The 16,442-nt window shown below is 56.0% G+C and overlaps 1 protein-coding gene across 1 annotated transcript in view; it reads left to right on the plus strand.

Moving 5' to 3' along the window:
- GRIK3 (glutamate ionotropic receptor kainate type subunit 3) overlaps positions 1-16,442 on the plus strand; it is a 222,880-nt gene that overhangs the window by 169,388 nt on the left and 37,050 nt on the right. Inside the window, 4 exon segments of the mRNA XM_047870978.1 lie at positions 270-413; positions 5,149-5,256; positions 8,337-8,450; positions 16,400-16,442. Of these exon segments, the coding sequence (XP_047726934.1) occupies positions 270-413; positions 5,149-5,256; positions 8,337-8,450; positions 16,400-16,442 (409 nt within the window).

Here is a 16,442-nt window from a genome sequence, read left to right on the forward strand (position 1 = left end):
AGGGGAGCAGCAGGAGCGGTGGGATGGGGTGAGAGGGCCTAGAGGGAGAAGGTCTGAGCTGCAGAGGGTGGGAGTTGAGTGTCTGTGGAACAGCAGGGACACCCAAGTCTGGCCTCCGCTGGGGGCGTGGACGGGGTCACCGTGGGCCTTTCCCTCACCCGGACCCCTCGTGTCTGGCGAGGGAGGGGAAAAGGGACAGAGCAGATTGGGCCGAGGACTCTCGGGGCTTGGGATCTGTTCTCAGGCAGGCCCCGGGCCCTCCCCTGCAGACTGACGCGGCCTTACTGTATGATGCCGTCCACATCGTGTCTGTGTGCTACCAGCGGGCACCCCAGATGACCGTGAACTCCCTGCAGTGCCATCGGCACAAGGCCTGGCGCTTTGGCGGCCGCTTCATGAACTTCATCAAGGAGGTGAGTGTTCCCCTGCACCTCCCCCAGCCAGGGCCTCCCCCCACTGCCCCTGGGGATCAGCATGGGGTCAGCAGAGCTGCAGAGCAAAGGCCCGGGTGTGGGAGTCAGGCAGAACCCGTTTCCAGTCCGCACAAACCCGGGCTCAGTGCTTCTCCTCTCTGAGCCTCAGTTTCCTTGGGGGGAAAATGGGCCTGACGGGCTCGTTCTTACAGGGGGATTGAGAGGCAGAGGCCCTGGCGTGTAGGAGGTTCTCCGTGGGCGGTCAGCACGGTCAGCAGGACCTGCGTGGGCTTTCTGATGCAAGACATGAGGGTCTCTGCCTCGGGCTGTGTGACCTTGGGCAAGCTAGAGAACCTTGCTGAGCCTTGATTGGCTCATCTGCAAAATGGGGTACGAAGCATGCCCCGTCACAGGGATGCTGTGAAGCGGAGAGGAGACCCCGTGCGGAAAGGGCTCAGGGAGGTGCCAGGGCAGAGGAGGCTGGGTAGATCATAATCAGCCCTCCAAACTCCTCTTCGTGTCGTGGGCCCCCTGGGACTCCGCTCTCCTGGCATCACAGCGGCTGTGAAGAAGTCCCATCCGTGGGGGTGATCCAGAGGAACCAGAGAGCAGAAATCCATCCTGCTATTCAGATGACCATTGAAACACTCGGTGCCAACGGATAATTTTCGAAGCACTGGGATCCAGTGGGGCTGAGACAGACGAGCCCCCGCATTCCCAGAGCTCCCAGCCTAGGGAGGGGGCAGACACGAAGCAAGCCCTTGCATTCAGGAATGTAATCCCACGTGCAAAGGCAGGCAGCTCCAGGAGGGCCAGTAACAGACCTACCACTTTATTCTCAGTGGACAGTTAGCTTTCCCCCAAGTCCCGAGGTCACCACCACCACTTGGGAACAGCACTAAAAGGAATGGGGACGGGACACGGGCTGTAGTTTGACGTACGTGCCTGTGGAGTTGTCTCTGCCTCTCCCAGCTGTGTGGCTTCACGCATGGTCCTAGATATCCCCAAGTGTCCGTTTCCTCTCCTGGCAGATGTCACCTCACCATCATGGTGAGGGAGGCACGAAGTCCTTGGGACCAGCTCCCTCACGCCTCGAAGGGGCTCCATCCAATGTCGGATATTTTGGTATAAGAAGACCATGATGGTCCCTTCTCATCCAGCCCCTCAAAACCGCAGAGGAAGTCTGATTGTCCAGTGCCCTGAGCAGGCCTGCTTGGCCTGAGCGATCACCGGCTTGTTCTCGGGGAACTCTGAGACCCGACTCTCAGCCCCCTGTGCCTCCTTCCTCGGCAGGCCTCCGACGGAGCGGTCAGAGGCCAGCGTGAGGGGGTTGGTGACCCGAGCCACGACCCTGGGACCCTTACGAGCCAAGCAAAAGTGGCTTTGAAGCTTAACCACTTTTTAGCTGTGTGACCTTAGACAAGCTACTGAATGTCTCTGTGCCTCAGCTCTGTCTCTGTACCCTGGAGATTTTCCTAGGGTTGTTGCAGGATGGGGTGGGTGATGGTGTGGGTGAAGCACTCAGGACAGAGCGTGGCACAGAGCAGATGCTGAACAGATTGGCTGCAGTTACTGTCCTCACAACTGCCATGACTATGGCTTCTTCTCCATGCTGGGTTTCCAGCTCACGAGGATCTCTGGGCCACATAGCTTCGGGGACCCCCACCCTGTCTACCCCTCACCCGTTGGAATTTTTGAGGCTCAGTGACAAAACCCTACAGGGAGCAGATTCGTCACCGCCCGCCCCGTAGAAAGGGGCCCCTTCTCCCTCCTGGGGCTGACTGGCCCACACCGGTGTACCTCCTGTTTCCTGGCCGCTGGCCCAGTGAGTGGCCCTCACCACTCACACTCTTACGGAGCCCTTTCAGAAACACGTTTGTGCCACCTGCATTTGAGGGCGGTGGAGACGGAGGCCCCGAGCAGCCGCGTGGCTGGCCCACAGTGCCACCTCTGCCCGGGACCGGGACCCCAGTGCCCTGCCTGAGCCCAGCACAAGTCTTCCCTCAGACCATTTCCAAGTTGCCCGTCTCCTTCTCTGACTGCGTGACAGTAAATCATTTTAAAGACTTGGCATTTCCGAGAGGAGCTGGAAAATACCAGGCCGGAGTTCAGAGCGTGTGAAGCATCTTTCATTTAGCGAGTCTTGAGCGGTGGCTGGAAGGGGCGGGCAGGCCGGGAAATGTCACGGGGAGGAGCTGGCAGTGGCTCCTTGCCCCGGCCCTGCCCACCCGCCCACAGACAGTCCGTGCCCCCCTGCTGGCATTTAATTCCTCCAGAGCTGACAAGGGGGAAGCTTTGTCCGCTCCCAGTGCAGGTTGAAGGCACCTGCTGTGATTTCCCCCGGGGGCCAGGAGATAGCCTGAGGGTGCAGAGGAAGGGGGAGCCAGCCAGCCAGAGGGGAGCTGAGCCTCCCTGTGAAGTTATAAACAGTGGTCTTTACCTTGTCTGATATTTTAGTCTCTGTCCCCAACCCCGTTTCCAGCCCCCCCAGGCTCTGTAAGCCTCCCCCACTGAACTTGGGCATGGTGACCCCACGCTCTTCAACTCTGTTCCTGCAGACCCGGATTCTGCCCTGCAGCACCATCCCGTGCAGCTTTCTATAGCTCAGCCCCTCTTTGAGCCTCTGTGTCTATGATCCTAAAATGGGGGCGACAGTGACACCCACCTGGCAGGATTGTGATGAGACAAAGCACATTCAGGAAAGGGGGTTAGTTAGCCCTCTATGACAGGATTTCTACTGAGGCCTCAGGCCCTGGCCCAAGCCCCCAGCCTTCCTCCCAGCTAAGCACCAGCCCTGTAATCCAAGGGAGAAATAATACCTTATAGCACTTAGCTGGGATCGTAGATGGCAGGCACTGTGCTAAGCACTTTGTACATCTTTTTGAACACCTGTGAAATAGATCATTTTCCCCTTGCTGAAGCTCAGAGAGGTTGGATCACTTGTGCAAAGCCCGCATTCTGTCCAACTTGTCTTAGAGCTTCCCGTTCCCCTTCCAGGCCCCGCCCCTCTGCCTCGGTCGGTCTACCGGCTGGCTCATCTGCACACTTACCTTGGGGCCTTAGAGCTGCCCAAATGCTTGGAGAGCCCACGGGTTTTATTTTGGACTCCTGGGATCCATGGTCCCACGAACTTGGGCGTCCAGTTCTGAGTGTCAGTGTGCGCCAGGGACATTCAGCCAGGGAGAGGCCCTGGGGCCATTTTCAGAGCCTGCAGGGGGTCATGACCCCAGTGTGGTTGGGAACCACCTTGGCAAAGCAAACATTTCCATAATCAGACCTTCCCCCGCCCCCATGTTCTCTGGCGCCTCCTTCCCCAGCCTCCTCCAGCCCAGTGGACTGTGTGAGCTCCAGATTTCCTCCCCCACCTCCAGCCTGCAGCCTCCCTTGGTTCCCAGGGCCTCCAGGGTGAGTGGGTTTGTTCTCCCAGACACAGAAAGGCCGTGGGTATTGGGGCGTTTACGCGTGTGGTGGCTGCCTCCTACCTCCTTGGAGAAGGGAGAGAAAGGACGGGGCTCCAGCCTGAGGGGTGGGGCCCTGGGACCCCAGCTGCAGCGCGGAGCTCTGACCCCCTCTGCGAGCTTGGGTGATGCGCCCGGCCCTCCTGGCCTGCTTCCTGGTCTGTAAAGTGGGAATCCACCTGGCCCACCTGCAGGGCTGCCGTGGAGGTTACATGCTCTGAGTGGTGTGAAGTACTTTGCAGGGATGCATTGGGTCCACAGGAAAGGTATTTTCTAGAACGGAGTCAGCAAACCTTTCCTGCAACGGGCTGGATAGTAAATATTTGGGCTTTGTGGGCCAGATGGTCTCTTTGTAACTATCCAGGCCTGAGGCAGTGGCTCCAAAGCGGCCAAAGACAGTAAGTAAACACATGGGTGTGGCTGTGTTCTAATCAGCTGTTTCCAAAACAGGCAGCAGGCCTATAGGGGCACCAGCTGTAGCTTGCTCGCCCCTCATCTAGAAGAGTGGGACTTTCTCAGCTTGGGTCCTGCATGTTCTCTGCATCTCTCTCCGTGTTAATGATGTTAATGACAATACACAAAAGTGACCATGAGCTCAAGGGCTCGGGTGGCACCACGCACTGTCCTAAGTATTTTATGGGCTTTATCTCCATTCACCCCCCGTGGCGTTTTGGCACAATTATGAATCCCGTTTTGTAGATGAGGAAACTGAGGCAGAGAGGTGACCTAGAATTCCTAAGTTTGCACAGCTGACTGCGGTTGGACCCGGCATTCTGACCCCAGAGTTCTTAACCTTGACCCTCGTGGAGCCGGGGCCGGGGGGCGGTGGGGGTGACTTCTCGGTCTCCTCCTGCTCGACTCCACGCGTCTGGTCTTACCTCCAGGGCTGGCTCGGCCCCTTGGCTTTTCCGGCCTCTGGGTAGGTGTCACCGGCCCCAAGCCGCCCGCCTGCCTCCTCCTTGCCCCTCTCTGGGGACCTGACACGGGCTTCCCCTCCTCTTTGGCTTCAAGGCGGGGGCTCATTTGAGTGCGTCTGAGATCGATGTTGTACACGAGGAGGTGCAAATGTAAAGCTGGCTAAAGAGCATAATAGAATTTATGGAAATCGCTGGCTCGCACCACAGCCCGAGCAATGATGGAGGTGATTATTAATTCATCATGGTCTTGGGGGAACAGTATCAGTGCAAAGAGTAATTAACATGAAGCATCGTACAGTTGTACCGAATGATGATTTATGAGCCCGAGGAATTGCCGCCCTGCCCTCTCCCTTCCGGCAGGCTCAATGGGAAGGATTAACTGGACGGATTGTTTTCAACAAAACCAGTGGCTTACGGACGGATTTTGATCTGGACATCATCAGCCTGAAGGAGGACGGCCTGGAGAAGGTGCGTGGGCTCAGGAGAGGGAGGGGACAAGACCTTGGGGGCTCGACATGACCTGGCATGGCCTGCGCCCTGGCCCTTCGGAGAACACGGAGGCCTGGTCAGACTGGAAGGCTACGGAACCCAGTGGCCTGGCCGTGGCAGACACCCAGGCTATCGCCCGGTGAGCAAGGGCCACCGGGGATGCTTAACTGGGAAAAGTCATGAAAGGCTGGGGCGGTGGGGGGGGGGGGGGGGGGGGGTGCGGCGCGCAGAGGGACAGACCCGACTTTGGGTAACAGAAACTCTAACCACCAGGGGGTGGCTGCCTGGGGAGTAGTGAGCTCACTGTCACTGGAGGCATTTAAGCAAAGATTAAGCAATATGATTGCTTGTCTGGGAAATGCAGTTGGTTCTTATCCTTAGAGAGAAGTTGAAGCACATGAATTCTGATCTCACTCTCGGTTTCTAAGGTCTCAATGATTTCAGGGGGTTTTGATGAGAAAGCAAGCCCTTCTGGGGCCTCCATCTGGCTACCATCAGACGTTTGTAAATGAGGCCAATTCTCCCTGGGAGCCTTCTGCATATTCTGTCCAGTCAGGCTGCTGGCCTGGGGAGGAGATTCAACATTAGCCCTAATTCTCCGAATTCCTGGGACCTCAGGACCAGGGGGTCAGCCACACCCTCTCCCACCAGCCTGGGAGTAGGGTGAACAAAAACCCGGAAGTTGGGGAGGGGCCAGCTTGGATGCCTCTGAGACTTCAGGATGGCTTGATTCCTCTCCTCTCCACCTCTGTCTGCCATTGATCAGGCCTCCCACCCTTGGATTGTTCTAGCACTCAGCCCTGGCCTCTCCACCTCCACCCCTGAGCCTGCAGCCATGCTCAGTGTATACACACACACACACACACACACACACACACACACACAGCTTCCCAAAGCACAGCATGGTCTCCCCCACCAGTGCCGAGTTAAGCTCCAGCCCCTGACTTGGACTTTTATGGCTCTCCCCAGAACATTCCCTGTGGCGCAGTCACACCCACTCCCTCTGGCCCCTCCTTTGGCTGAGTGATCGCCCTGGCTGTGGAGGTGGCCTCTGTCTCCTGGGGTCGCTCCCTCAGGCACAGACGTGGCTCTGGCTGGGTTGCAACTTGTGGCCAAGTTTACTCCGCCCACTCCTGAGTGTCCCACAGACTAATGGGGGCTCCTGTGCAGGGGTGGCCAGGGAAACGCCACCTTTCCTCTGCATACAGCGTCAGTCCCTTAGGGACAGGCGCTGTGGCCTCTGCTCCTAAGATCAGGGAGACCGGTTGGTCCAACCTACTCCCACCACAAGGTCTCGCCGGGCAGTATGCCAGCTCCTGTTTAAACTCCAGCAGTGCCTGGGGGTGGGAGGGTGGGGGGTGGACCTTCCTTCTCCAGCAGGATTGCTGCAGTGGTTTTCGCTCAAGTGGCATCTCCTTTCTGCTCTCTCAACTGTCCATCTCTGGAGATGGCCTAAAATTCTAAGGATGGCAGTTAGACACACGTATGCCCGTGCGACCCGCTCCCGTGCCCGCAGCAGACGCGGGTAATGGGATCATGAGAGCACTTTCCATCTGAGCCTTCTATCACAGCATCCCTCTCCCAAGGACAGAGTGACGATAGCTAACACCCAAGAAAAGCCCTCCTACTATATACCCGGACAGAGGTTGACCTGCCTCCTCCAGAGGCTCCCGGTCACAGCCACAGGGAGTGGTGGGCAGACAGCCTGTAGAGGCTGGGTCCTCCTCCGTCCTAAGTGTTCTCGCCTCCCCAGGACCCCCCGGGATCTAGCCAGGCATGCAGTGGGAAGTCAGTAGGTGCTTTCTGGGGTGAGGGTTCCAGCTGCTCAGGAACCACTGGACAGATGTGTATGGGGCACCCGGGTGTACTGCTAGGGACCCCTCATGGGCTGGGCCCACTTTGAGGCGGTCTGCCTGTCTCTTCTCTTGGCTCTAGGGGGTCTGCGTAGACAGAAATCCTGCCTGGAGAGGGTGCTAAGCCCCCACACAGCCGCCCTGCCTCTTGTATCATCATTTCTGTTTGCTAAGCCGGGTCATAGCTGATCCAGCCAGCTCCAGCCGGTGGCTCTGGGAGGATTAAGGCAGAATTACCCAGGCATAATTACATGTCTGTCTGCTATCTGCTTTGCACAGCTCTCTTAATGGGATGTTTGCATTTGGCCTCTCTGTTTAATTGATTAAGTTTCCCGAGTGCCCCCCAGCTAGGCCAAGGACAGAATGGGCATGCCAAAACCTTCCTTGAGGGAGGGGACCTGAAGGGGAGTCGGGGGAGCTGGGCAGAGTGGGACCTTCATGAGGCCCGAGGCAATGATTGGTAAACTTGATCTTCCCTGGCGTCCTCCAGCCTCAGGCCTGATAGCAACTAGGGCACCGTGGAGAGACAGATTATGCCACCTTGGCCAGGATATCCGCCAACTTTAGAAGTAAAACCACAAAGCAAACTGCCTTCAAACCCAGCAGCAACCAGGCCCGCAGTGAGGGCCCTCCACTCTCTGGTCTGCCAAAGACCAGCTCCTGCCCAGCCTGCCTTCCTGCATGGGACACATCTCATCACCCATTAACCCAGTCCGCGAATGTTGGGTGAACATCCCCCTTGCTCCAGACCCTGTTCCGGGCTTTGGAGGGTGTCCTGGCCCCGGGAAGTGGCACCAGGGCAGAGACCCAGTGAGTGAGCAGTTGGGTGCCCAGCGTCTTCCCTAGGAGGAGGGAGGCCCACCAGGCTCAGAGTGGCTCTGTCCTGGGGTAAGACTGGCCCTGACCCAGGACCCCTGATTTCTTAGTGTATCTGTTCCACCCCAGGCTGAGGTCCCTGGGCTGTTTTTACACTCCCCTTCTCCTCTGCATTTTCCCCTCCAGCCAGCAAGGGGGAGGTGATGGAATTCAAGAGACTCCACACCTTGGGCGCCTCCTCCAAGAAGAAGGGAGGCAGCAAGGTTGTCAGGAGTTAGCTCACAGCCTGTCAGCCGTGACGACGATGCTCACCAAGAATGGGAAGGAGATGATGGCCTTGTTGGCCGTCTGAGGACTCAGCCCCTTTTCTCCGTCTGTCTGTCCATCCAGGTTGGGGTGTGGAGTCCTGCGGAGGGGCTCAACATCACGGAGGTCGCCAAAGGCCGAGGCCCGAATGTCACCGACTCTCTGACGAACAGGTCCCTCATCGTCACCACCGTGCTGGTAAGAGCCTGCAGCCCTGTGGGAGGGACTGTGTGAGCCAGGGACGGGCTGAAGAGGCCCCTCCGTCGCCCCACCCAGCCCAGACCGGGCACCGCTCAGGGGGTTGCTGCTAGGCTGGAAGATGGGGGAGGTGGAAGCGCTGAGGGTCCCTCAGAAAGCCCTTGGCAGTTGGAGCACAGCAGATCTGCTTGTGGCCACAGGCCAAAGAACCCAGGGGGTGGCTTTCAGAGGCCTCTTCCCAAAGGCAGAGGGGGCTGGTCCTCGTGCCCGTCTGAGAACTGCTTGGAAGCCGATCTTCGGAGACCTGTGTGTTTGCATTTATCCCCCCGCCCCCATCCATCCCTGGGCCCAAGCACGAACCACGAAGGGGTAGAAGGAAAGAGGTTAGCCTGCCCTCTGCACCAGGACTGAGGGTCCACCTCTTTACCTCAGTTCCCAAGGAAAAGGTCCTTCTCAGTGGTCCCCCCAGCTCTGATGGGTACTGTGGCCACACCCAGAGAGCCCAGTGGGTGCCGGGAGCCCACACACATGCCACGGTCCACGGTGTCCCATCCTGAGAGCTCTCCTCTGTGGCCACTCTACCTGTCACCCTCCCTCCATTCACCAGGACTGAATAGCGCCTCCTTCTTCTGACCCAAGGAGTGGCTCTTGGCGTCTCCCAGGCTCTCTGCACCTTAGAGCTCAGGGTGGGCAGGAGGGCATACCCCGCCACTGGCCTCTTGACTGGCCAGTGCTGTGCCCTCTCCACTGCACTGGCTCCTTCTGGAAGGCCTCCAGAGCAGCCACAGACTCAGGGCCCACCCTTTCAGAGACACAGCACTGCTCTTGGGGACCCAGGCTGGGCCACACTGGGGACAGGTAGCCTGATCACAGCCTGGTGGATCCTGACCAAAGACCTTTTGAGGACGATTCAGGGAGCTTCTCCTTATATTAAAGCACATAGGATACGATACAATAAATACAATATGAGAAAAGCAAATTCTCTACAAAAAAGAGGGCTCAACCTGGTTTGAAGGGCTTGGATAAAATGAGGCTGCCCCAGGATGGAACCTGGGAGCGGGGCTGGGCACTAGGACCTTCCATGATGCCGAGATGGGGTTGCCCCACCTGCTTCCCGTGGGAGGCAGCTGAGCCAGGCCCCGATGAACGGTCCTGTGTCCTCTCTCTAGTGTGATTCACCAGACGTATGCTTGGTGGCCAAATGGTGGACACCCCCAGGCAGGAAGGGACATAGGAGTTCAGCCCCATTCTCCCAGTGAGCAGCAGACACGGGGACACCAGCAGCTTCTAGAGAGCAACTATAGCCTGTGGGTCTCACCTCCAGCCTTCAGGGTCATGACCGTTGACAGGATCCATGTTAAAGGTGATGGAGTACTAACCTTGGTTCTGGACCTACTGCCGACAGAGCCGGATCCAAGATGAGAGGGCTGGGGAGACACCTGCCCCGCAGGTTTGGGGATGAACTCCCCTGCCCCAGGCATCTTCCCCAACACCGTACATCCTGCCTGCCTTTATTGATTAAATTGTTGTTGACTAAAAAAATATAAAAATCGGGGCGCCTGGGTGGCTCAGTGGGTTAAGCTTCGACTTTGGCTCAGGTCATGATCTCACGCTCCGTGAGTTCGAGCCCCGAGACGGGCTCTGTGCTGACCGCTCAGAGCCTGGAGCCTGTTTCAGATTCTGTGTCTCCCTCTCTCTCTGCCCCTCCCCCGTTCATGCTCTGTCTCTCTCTGTCTCAAAAATAAGTAAACGTTAAAAAAGAAATATTTTGGGGCGCCTGGGTGGCGCAGTCGGTTAAGCGTCCGACTTCAGCCAGGTCACGATCTCGCGGTCCGGGAGTTCGAGCCCCGCGTCAGGCTCTGGGCTGATGGCTCAGCTCCTGGAGCCTGTTTCCGATTCTGTGTCTCCCTCTCTCTCTGCCCCTCCCCCGTTCATGCTCTGTCTCTCTCTGTCCCAAAAATAAATAAACGTTGAAAAAAAAAAAAAAAAAAAAAAAGTAAGCTATTACCATGGGCCAGACATGTATTTAAAAAAAAAAAAAAAAAAAGAAATATTTTTTAAATATAAAAATCAGACTGCTGAGACCAGGAAGCCAAAAGATTCGATCAGGAATGAGGGAAAATTATATTAAATATATATATATGTATATATAAAAGATTAAAAAGAAAAATAAAAAAGAACAACAAAGGTATTAAAGACAGATGAGCAATTGAAGGGATACTGATGGGAAGGAAAATAGAAAAGGAGAGAGTTGAAAGGGAACAAAACACAAAGGTTAAAAGGAAAATAATAATGAGAAAAATGAAAATAAGGAACGAGATGAAAAGGAAAGCCATCAGGAAGGACGAGAAATTAACATAAATAATTAACGGCTCCAGCTAGACAAGGTAAAAAATGTAAAACCACATGTCAGAAAGCAAAAGGATACGAGTGTGACAAAGCTAAAATTTAAAAGGGGGAAAATAAAATAATAAAAAGGTGGTAAAAGATTAAAAACAGAACTGCATAAAATGTGAGATATAAATAAAACACTTTTCACAAGGCAAGATTAAAAAAGGTAAAACCAGTGTGCTCTAAGAGATTGGGAAGAAGGGTGATTAAGTGAGCCGAGGTGATTCAGCCACAAAACAATGCCCTCAAGTGAGCGACCAGCTAGAGGTAATCTACCAGCAGGATACAGGATACACACACCTTGAAAGACCACAGGCGTGAATTTTATTAAAATGGCAGCGGCCTGATTTCAAGGGCATAAGACCCTTCCGCAAAGGTGCACAGGATTTGTCTACACCAGCAGAGGCAGGATCCAGCAGACATCCTAGGCCCTTCTCTGTCCGCACTCACAGCTTCTTGCAAAGCCCCCTACCTGATGCACTCAGTCCCTTGCCGGAAGTCCCACCCGCAGGGTCGCACTGGCCTTCAGGCACCCCGGAAGATAGGGAAGGAGAGAAGCCCGTCTCGGCCCCTAGCCTGCACGCAGCTCCATTTGGCCCACCGTCTGTCGTCTCAGGCAAACAGTAGCCCAGCAGCCGTTTGGGTCGTGCAGTGTGATCAGGATGCCAGGGCAAGACTGTGATGGCTAAGAGCTCAAACCTCCCGGTGGCCCCGGGGTGGCTCAGTCGGTGGGCGTTAGACTGCGGCTCAGGTCACGGTCTCACAGCTAGTGAGTTCGAGCCCCGCATCGGGCTCTGTACTGACATCTCAGAGCCTGGATTCTGTGTCTCCCTCTCTCTCTGCCCCTCCCCTACTCACGCTCCGTCTGTCTGTCTCTCTCTCTCCTTCAAAAATAAATAAATGTTAAAAAAAAAAAAAAAAAAAAAAAAAAGACCACAAACCTTCAGGTCTGAGCCCTGGCTTTACTGTTATCCAGCCTTGTGACACTGGAAAACTGCCTAACCGCTCCATGCCTCAGTTTCCCCACCTGAAAAAGAGAGATGGTGGTAACTGTGTCTACTCCATAGAGTTGAGAGGCAGAGTGATTCATGAAGATAAGTCAATAAATGAATAATTTATATTCTGTAATTTGTTGGTAATTAATACAAATACGTTAATACATATAAATGCATGCCAAATGGTAGCTGCTATTGTTACTAATTACTATTACCGATTCTAGATCCGGTCCCCAGAGAAAGCAGGCTTAGTACAGTATGCAGAGTGTTGTAGAGAAAACCTCTGCTTCTGTCCCCAGCTGAGCCCTGGACTTCTCTGAAGACTGACCCCTGACCATGACCACAGAGGTTATCTCCAGCACAGGGTACCCTACAGACTTGGAACTTGCATCCAATAGCACCCCACCACTCCCCACTGCTGACACTCAGCTGCCTCTCGCCTCCTTGTTCCCTGGCCGGCCCCTGGAGGCCTTAGGGTTTGTGACCTTGACCTCCGGCGTCCCTCCTAGTTCTAGTCTCCCACCGATATGTCAGACTGCAGCTCCCCACCACCACCTTCTCATCCACTCTGCCCAAGGTCTGAGCTCCTGGGCCTGACATCTTGGTAATTCCCCATCCCTGGCCCCTATTGCCTTGACCTCTGACAAAGCTACCGACCTACCCGAAGGGCATGTCCCACCAACCATCTTAACCCCATCCTGCAGTATCAGATGCTCACATGGACTGAGGCAGGGGGCGGGGTGGGGGGGGGAACCCGTGATTGCTCTCTGCATCCCCACTGCCCCGAGCTCATGGACGGTAGGGTCTGCTTCTCCCTGTGGGTCAATGAGAGAAGCCCAGTCTTTCCTGGAGGAAGAGAAATGACAGAGAGAGCCTGTGGAGTATCCCTGATGGGGACAGGGGATGATGTGACGCACGGCCTTTGCGCTAGTCTGCAAGGAAGTCTGTGTCCGGCTGAAAATGTCCCCCGAGTCTCCTGAGTGAGAGGGGCCCACTCCCAGGAGAGGACTGGCCTAGCGCCTCCTTCATGGAAACTTAGAGCTGGTCCAGATGCTCCTGAAAGTCTCAGGGTGGTCTGAGTGTCTCACAGCCCGGGGGGGCGGGGGTGCTCTCTTTGGGACAGCTACTCCAGTGGCGGAGGGTGGCCCAGCCCCAGCTGCTCTGGCTGAAAACCCAGCCCCCACCTCCACCCTGCTTGGCTGGTGAAAGCGGGGCCAGCACCTCCCGCTGAGAGCACTGATGGGTGGGGTGGGCCAGCCTGCCTGGAAGTGCGTTGTCCAGGCAACGGCACTTTGAGTGACAGGCGGGTACGGAAGCACAGTTCAGGAGCATCCAACTACTTTCCCCTTAGAGAACAGGGCTGGACCCCTATTGAGAGGGGTCTCTCTTCTTTCTTTTTCCTGGAATCTGGGTGTGGCAGAGGGGCCACAGCTCCCCGTGGGCTGCCCCTAGACCTGCCTCCTCTCCTCCCCTAGCCCGGAACCTGGAGTTAGGTGCAAAGCGCGGCTCAACCTGGACACACAGATGAACAGAGCCCTGACTCCACTCCCCCCACCCACCCCCGGCCCCTCCAAGCTGCAGATGGCCTTTCCCCGTGCCTGAGGTCAAACTGCAGCAGCAAGAGCCTGGAAGCCTGCCCTCACCCGCCCCCTCCCGCCCCCTCCTTGCCTGGCCCCGGCTTCTGCTCTGGTTCTGCTCTTGCACGGGCTCCTGAAAAATTCATCCGCCCCAACCTCAGCTCACACATGGAGAAGACGCACCTGACTCACTCCTGGGGGCCCTGCCTTTGAAGGTTCAGGGTTCTCTGGGCTGCTGAAGGAAGCAGCGGTGTCGACGTGCCTGTGGGTACGTGTGTGGGTGTGGGACTGGACCAGCTACACCCGGGTGTCTGGATACACACCGATGGGTGTATTTGTGCCTTGTGCACGCTGGGCCCTCGTAAGACTCCCAGGCAGGCGGGACCCACGGCGCCGGGCCACAGGAGAAGGAGAAAAGCAAAGGGAGGCCAGGGTGTGGGCGGGGAGAACCGTCCCAGGCCAGGGACCCCCTCCGGGCCCCACCTGCTGGGCCGGGAGGACTCCTAATGCTCTGTCCTGGTTCTAACAGGCAGAAACCGAGGGCTTGGATCCAGGGCCTTCAGCTTCTGTGTCCAAGCAGGACTAGGCAGACAGGACATCGAGAATGGGGGGTATTAGTGCCCGTGGCATTGTGTACAGGTGTGGATGCTTATACAAGTGTGTGTTAACACTGCCTGTGTCAGAAGGGGGCTTGGGAATGCTGATACCCGGCAGCTCACCCTGGATCCTTCCCCCCACCCCCTGCCCCCCCCCCCCCCCAAACGACCCCTTCCCAACTCCACAGGTCCTGCCGCCGGGAAAAACTGATCACAAGGCCCGGCTCTCACGTTGGTATAAGTGATCAGAGAGAAACCAGACTAAGTGAGCCCTGGCAACGAAAAGTCGGAAAAGGTTATTTTTCTGGACCCCTGTTTCCTGTGACTTGTTGAAGAGAAATATTACCCCGCTCCTACGGCTGTTCTCCCAGAGCAATAGAAGAGCGTGAAGTTATGAAATTGAGGGCACCTTCACTGAGCAATCGATTAGCAGCCGAGAGAGCTTGTGAATTGGCTGTCTGGACATTTCCAGTAATAAATTGTGAAATAGTCCATGAATAAGTAGTTGGCGGAGTTCAGAATTACCCCCTAGGAAATGTTGCAGGTCTAGAGACACATTACTAAGGCGAGCACCATTTTAATGCTCTGGGCTTTGGCTGTTAAATATGTATGCCATCCGCAAAGCACTTCCCGAAATTAATGGCATTTTACAGCTGCTCCGAAGGCAGCGTATTTATATGGAGATGTATAGATTCTGGGGCTGTGGTGGCTTCACAAATGAAGTGCTAATTTTAGAGAATAGGCCCAGGGAGGGGCGTGGAGGGAGGGTCAGGAAGTGAGCTATCTCGGGGACCTTTTCCGAAATGGTTTTCGGCTGCCAGCTATGATTTTTAACCTTTGCTGACCTTGGGCATGGTCTCTAGGCTGGAAAGGGCACTGCAGTAATGGACTACCCGGCACACAGAGAGAAGGTAATGATATTAATATAAATAAATAAATAAGTCATATTGGCAGCTTACATTTGCCAGGCACCGTTGTAAGTGCTTTTCGCAGATTGACTCGTTTATCCTCACAACGACCCTGTCTGGTAGGTTCCATTATTATCCCCATTTTACAGAAGGAGGAAAATTGTGCCCAGGATTCAGTGTGTGGTTGGTGATTCCCCTGGGGGAGATAGTACCTTCTCTCCAGTTCTTTCCTTGAGCTAAGATCAAGGCACCGCCAGGTACAGTGGTGCACGTTGTTCACTGCACAAGAACGGCCAAGCACAAGGAGAGGTTAGGACTGAAACTCTCACTCACTAGGCCCCCCGCCAGGGTTCGGGCAGCACCTTCCCAGAGACGGATTTGCACAATGGCAATGTGTGCCCAAACCAAAGCCCCCTCCTCTCCAAGTAGCCCCAGAACCTTCCCCGCCCCCACCTGGGCTCTCTTCTCCGACCTTGTGAGCTGCCTACTTGGTTGTAGGGTGGGATAGGAGGCACAGAGATTCGGAGATTCAGCATGGAGTCTAGCTGAAGGACCCAGTGTTCACCCAGTTAGGCTATGAGGTGGTTTTCTCAGAATCCCTGGAGAGGCGGGAACCCTTTGGGGCTTCCCACGCTCCCCCCATCCTTTCTGTGAGGCATCCCGAAGGACTGTTGAAAATTTAGAGTAAATGAGTCCTGGGGTGGGGTTTTTGAAAGGTAGCAGTGCTGGGGGAACGGGGCCAGAGAATCGGGGCCACCTGAACCCACGGGAGCCCGGTAAGAGGCTGCTGGTGGGTTCCTGCTTCTGAGACTCTCCGGTGAGGGTGTCCTCTGGGGACTTCATTGCTCACCCTGCCCCACGGGCCCACAGTGTCAAAGGAATAGCCACTCTGGTTGACAAAATGGTAAGACACCTCCATAATCGGGCGTGTGCCTTCTCGTGGGCATGTGCACATGGGATTGCCAGGACGCGTGCCCTCTGTCAGCTACTGTGTCACCTGTCAGCTAAAGACCTGAGGCATTCTGACACGGGGGTGGGGATGCTGAGGTGGCTTTAGGGAAGATTAAGGCCCAACAAGAGGCCACAGGCATGAAGGACTGGAGCTAGCCTCTATCAGACTGCAGTTCGGTCAAGGTGGGAGGAGGCAATGCCAGCCGCTGTCTGTCGAGCACTCCCTTGCTGGGCTGCGTGCTAGGCTCTCCACGGCAAATCCTAATGCTGGAGACTGAGATCCTCTGAAGGAGAGAGAGGTATCGGGGGGCTTGAGAAGGTATTTGGGGGAGAAGTCGGAGGATACTGGACGGAGAGCCTTGTGGCGCAGGGTGAGCAGACATCAGAATCCCCTGGAGGGGAGCGTCTTAAAATAGATTCCTGGGCTCCACCCCCACAAGGCTTCTTAGACGCACAAGCCGAAGTTCCAGCCTGAGCTCTCCCCCCGACCCACTCAGCCTTGGTCAGCCCCTCTCCCATCTGTCCCTGCAGGAGGAGCCCTTTGTCATGTTCCGGAAGTCCGACCGGACGCTGT

Source organism: Prionailurus viverrinus, chromosome C1 (genome assembly GCF_022837055.1).
Source record: "Prionailurus viverrinus isolate Anna chromosome C1, UM_Priviv_1.0, whole genome shotgun sequence".
Taxonomy (NCBI): Eukaryota; Metazoa; Chordata; class Mammalia; order Carnivora; family Felidae; genus Prionailurus; species Prionailurus viverrinus.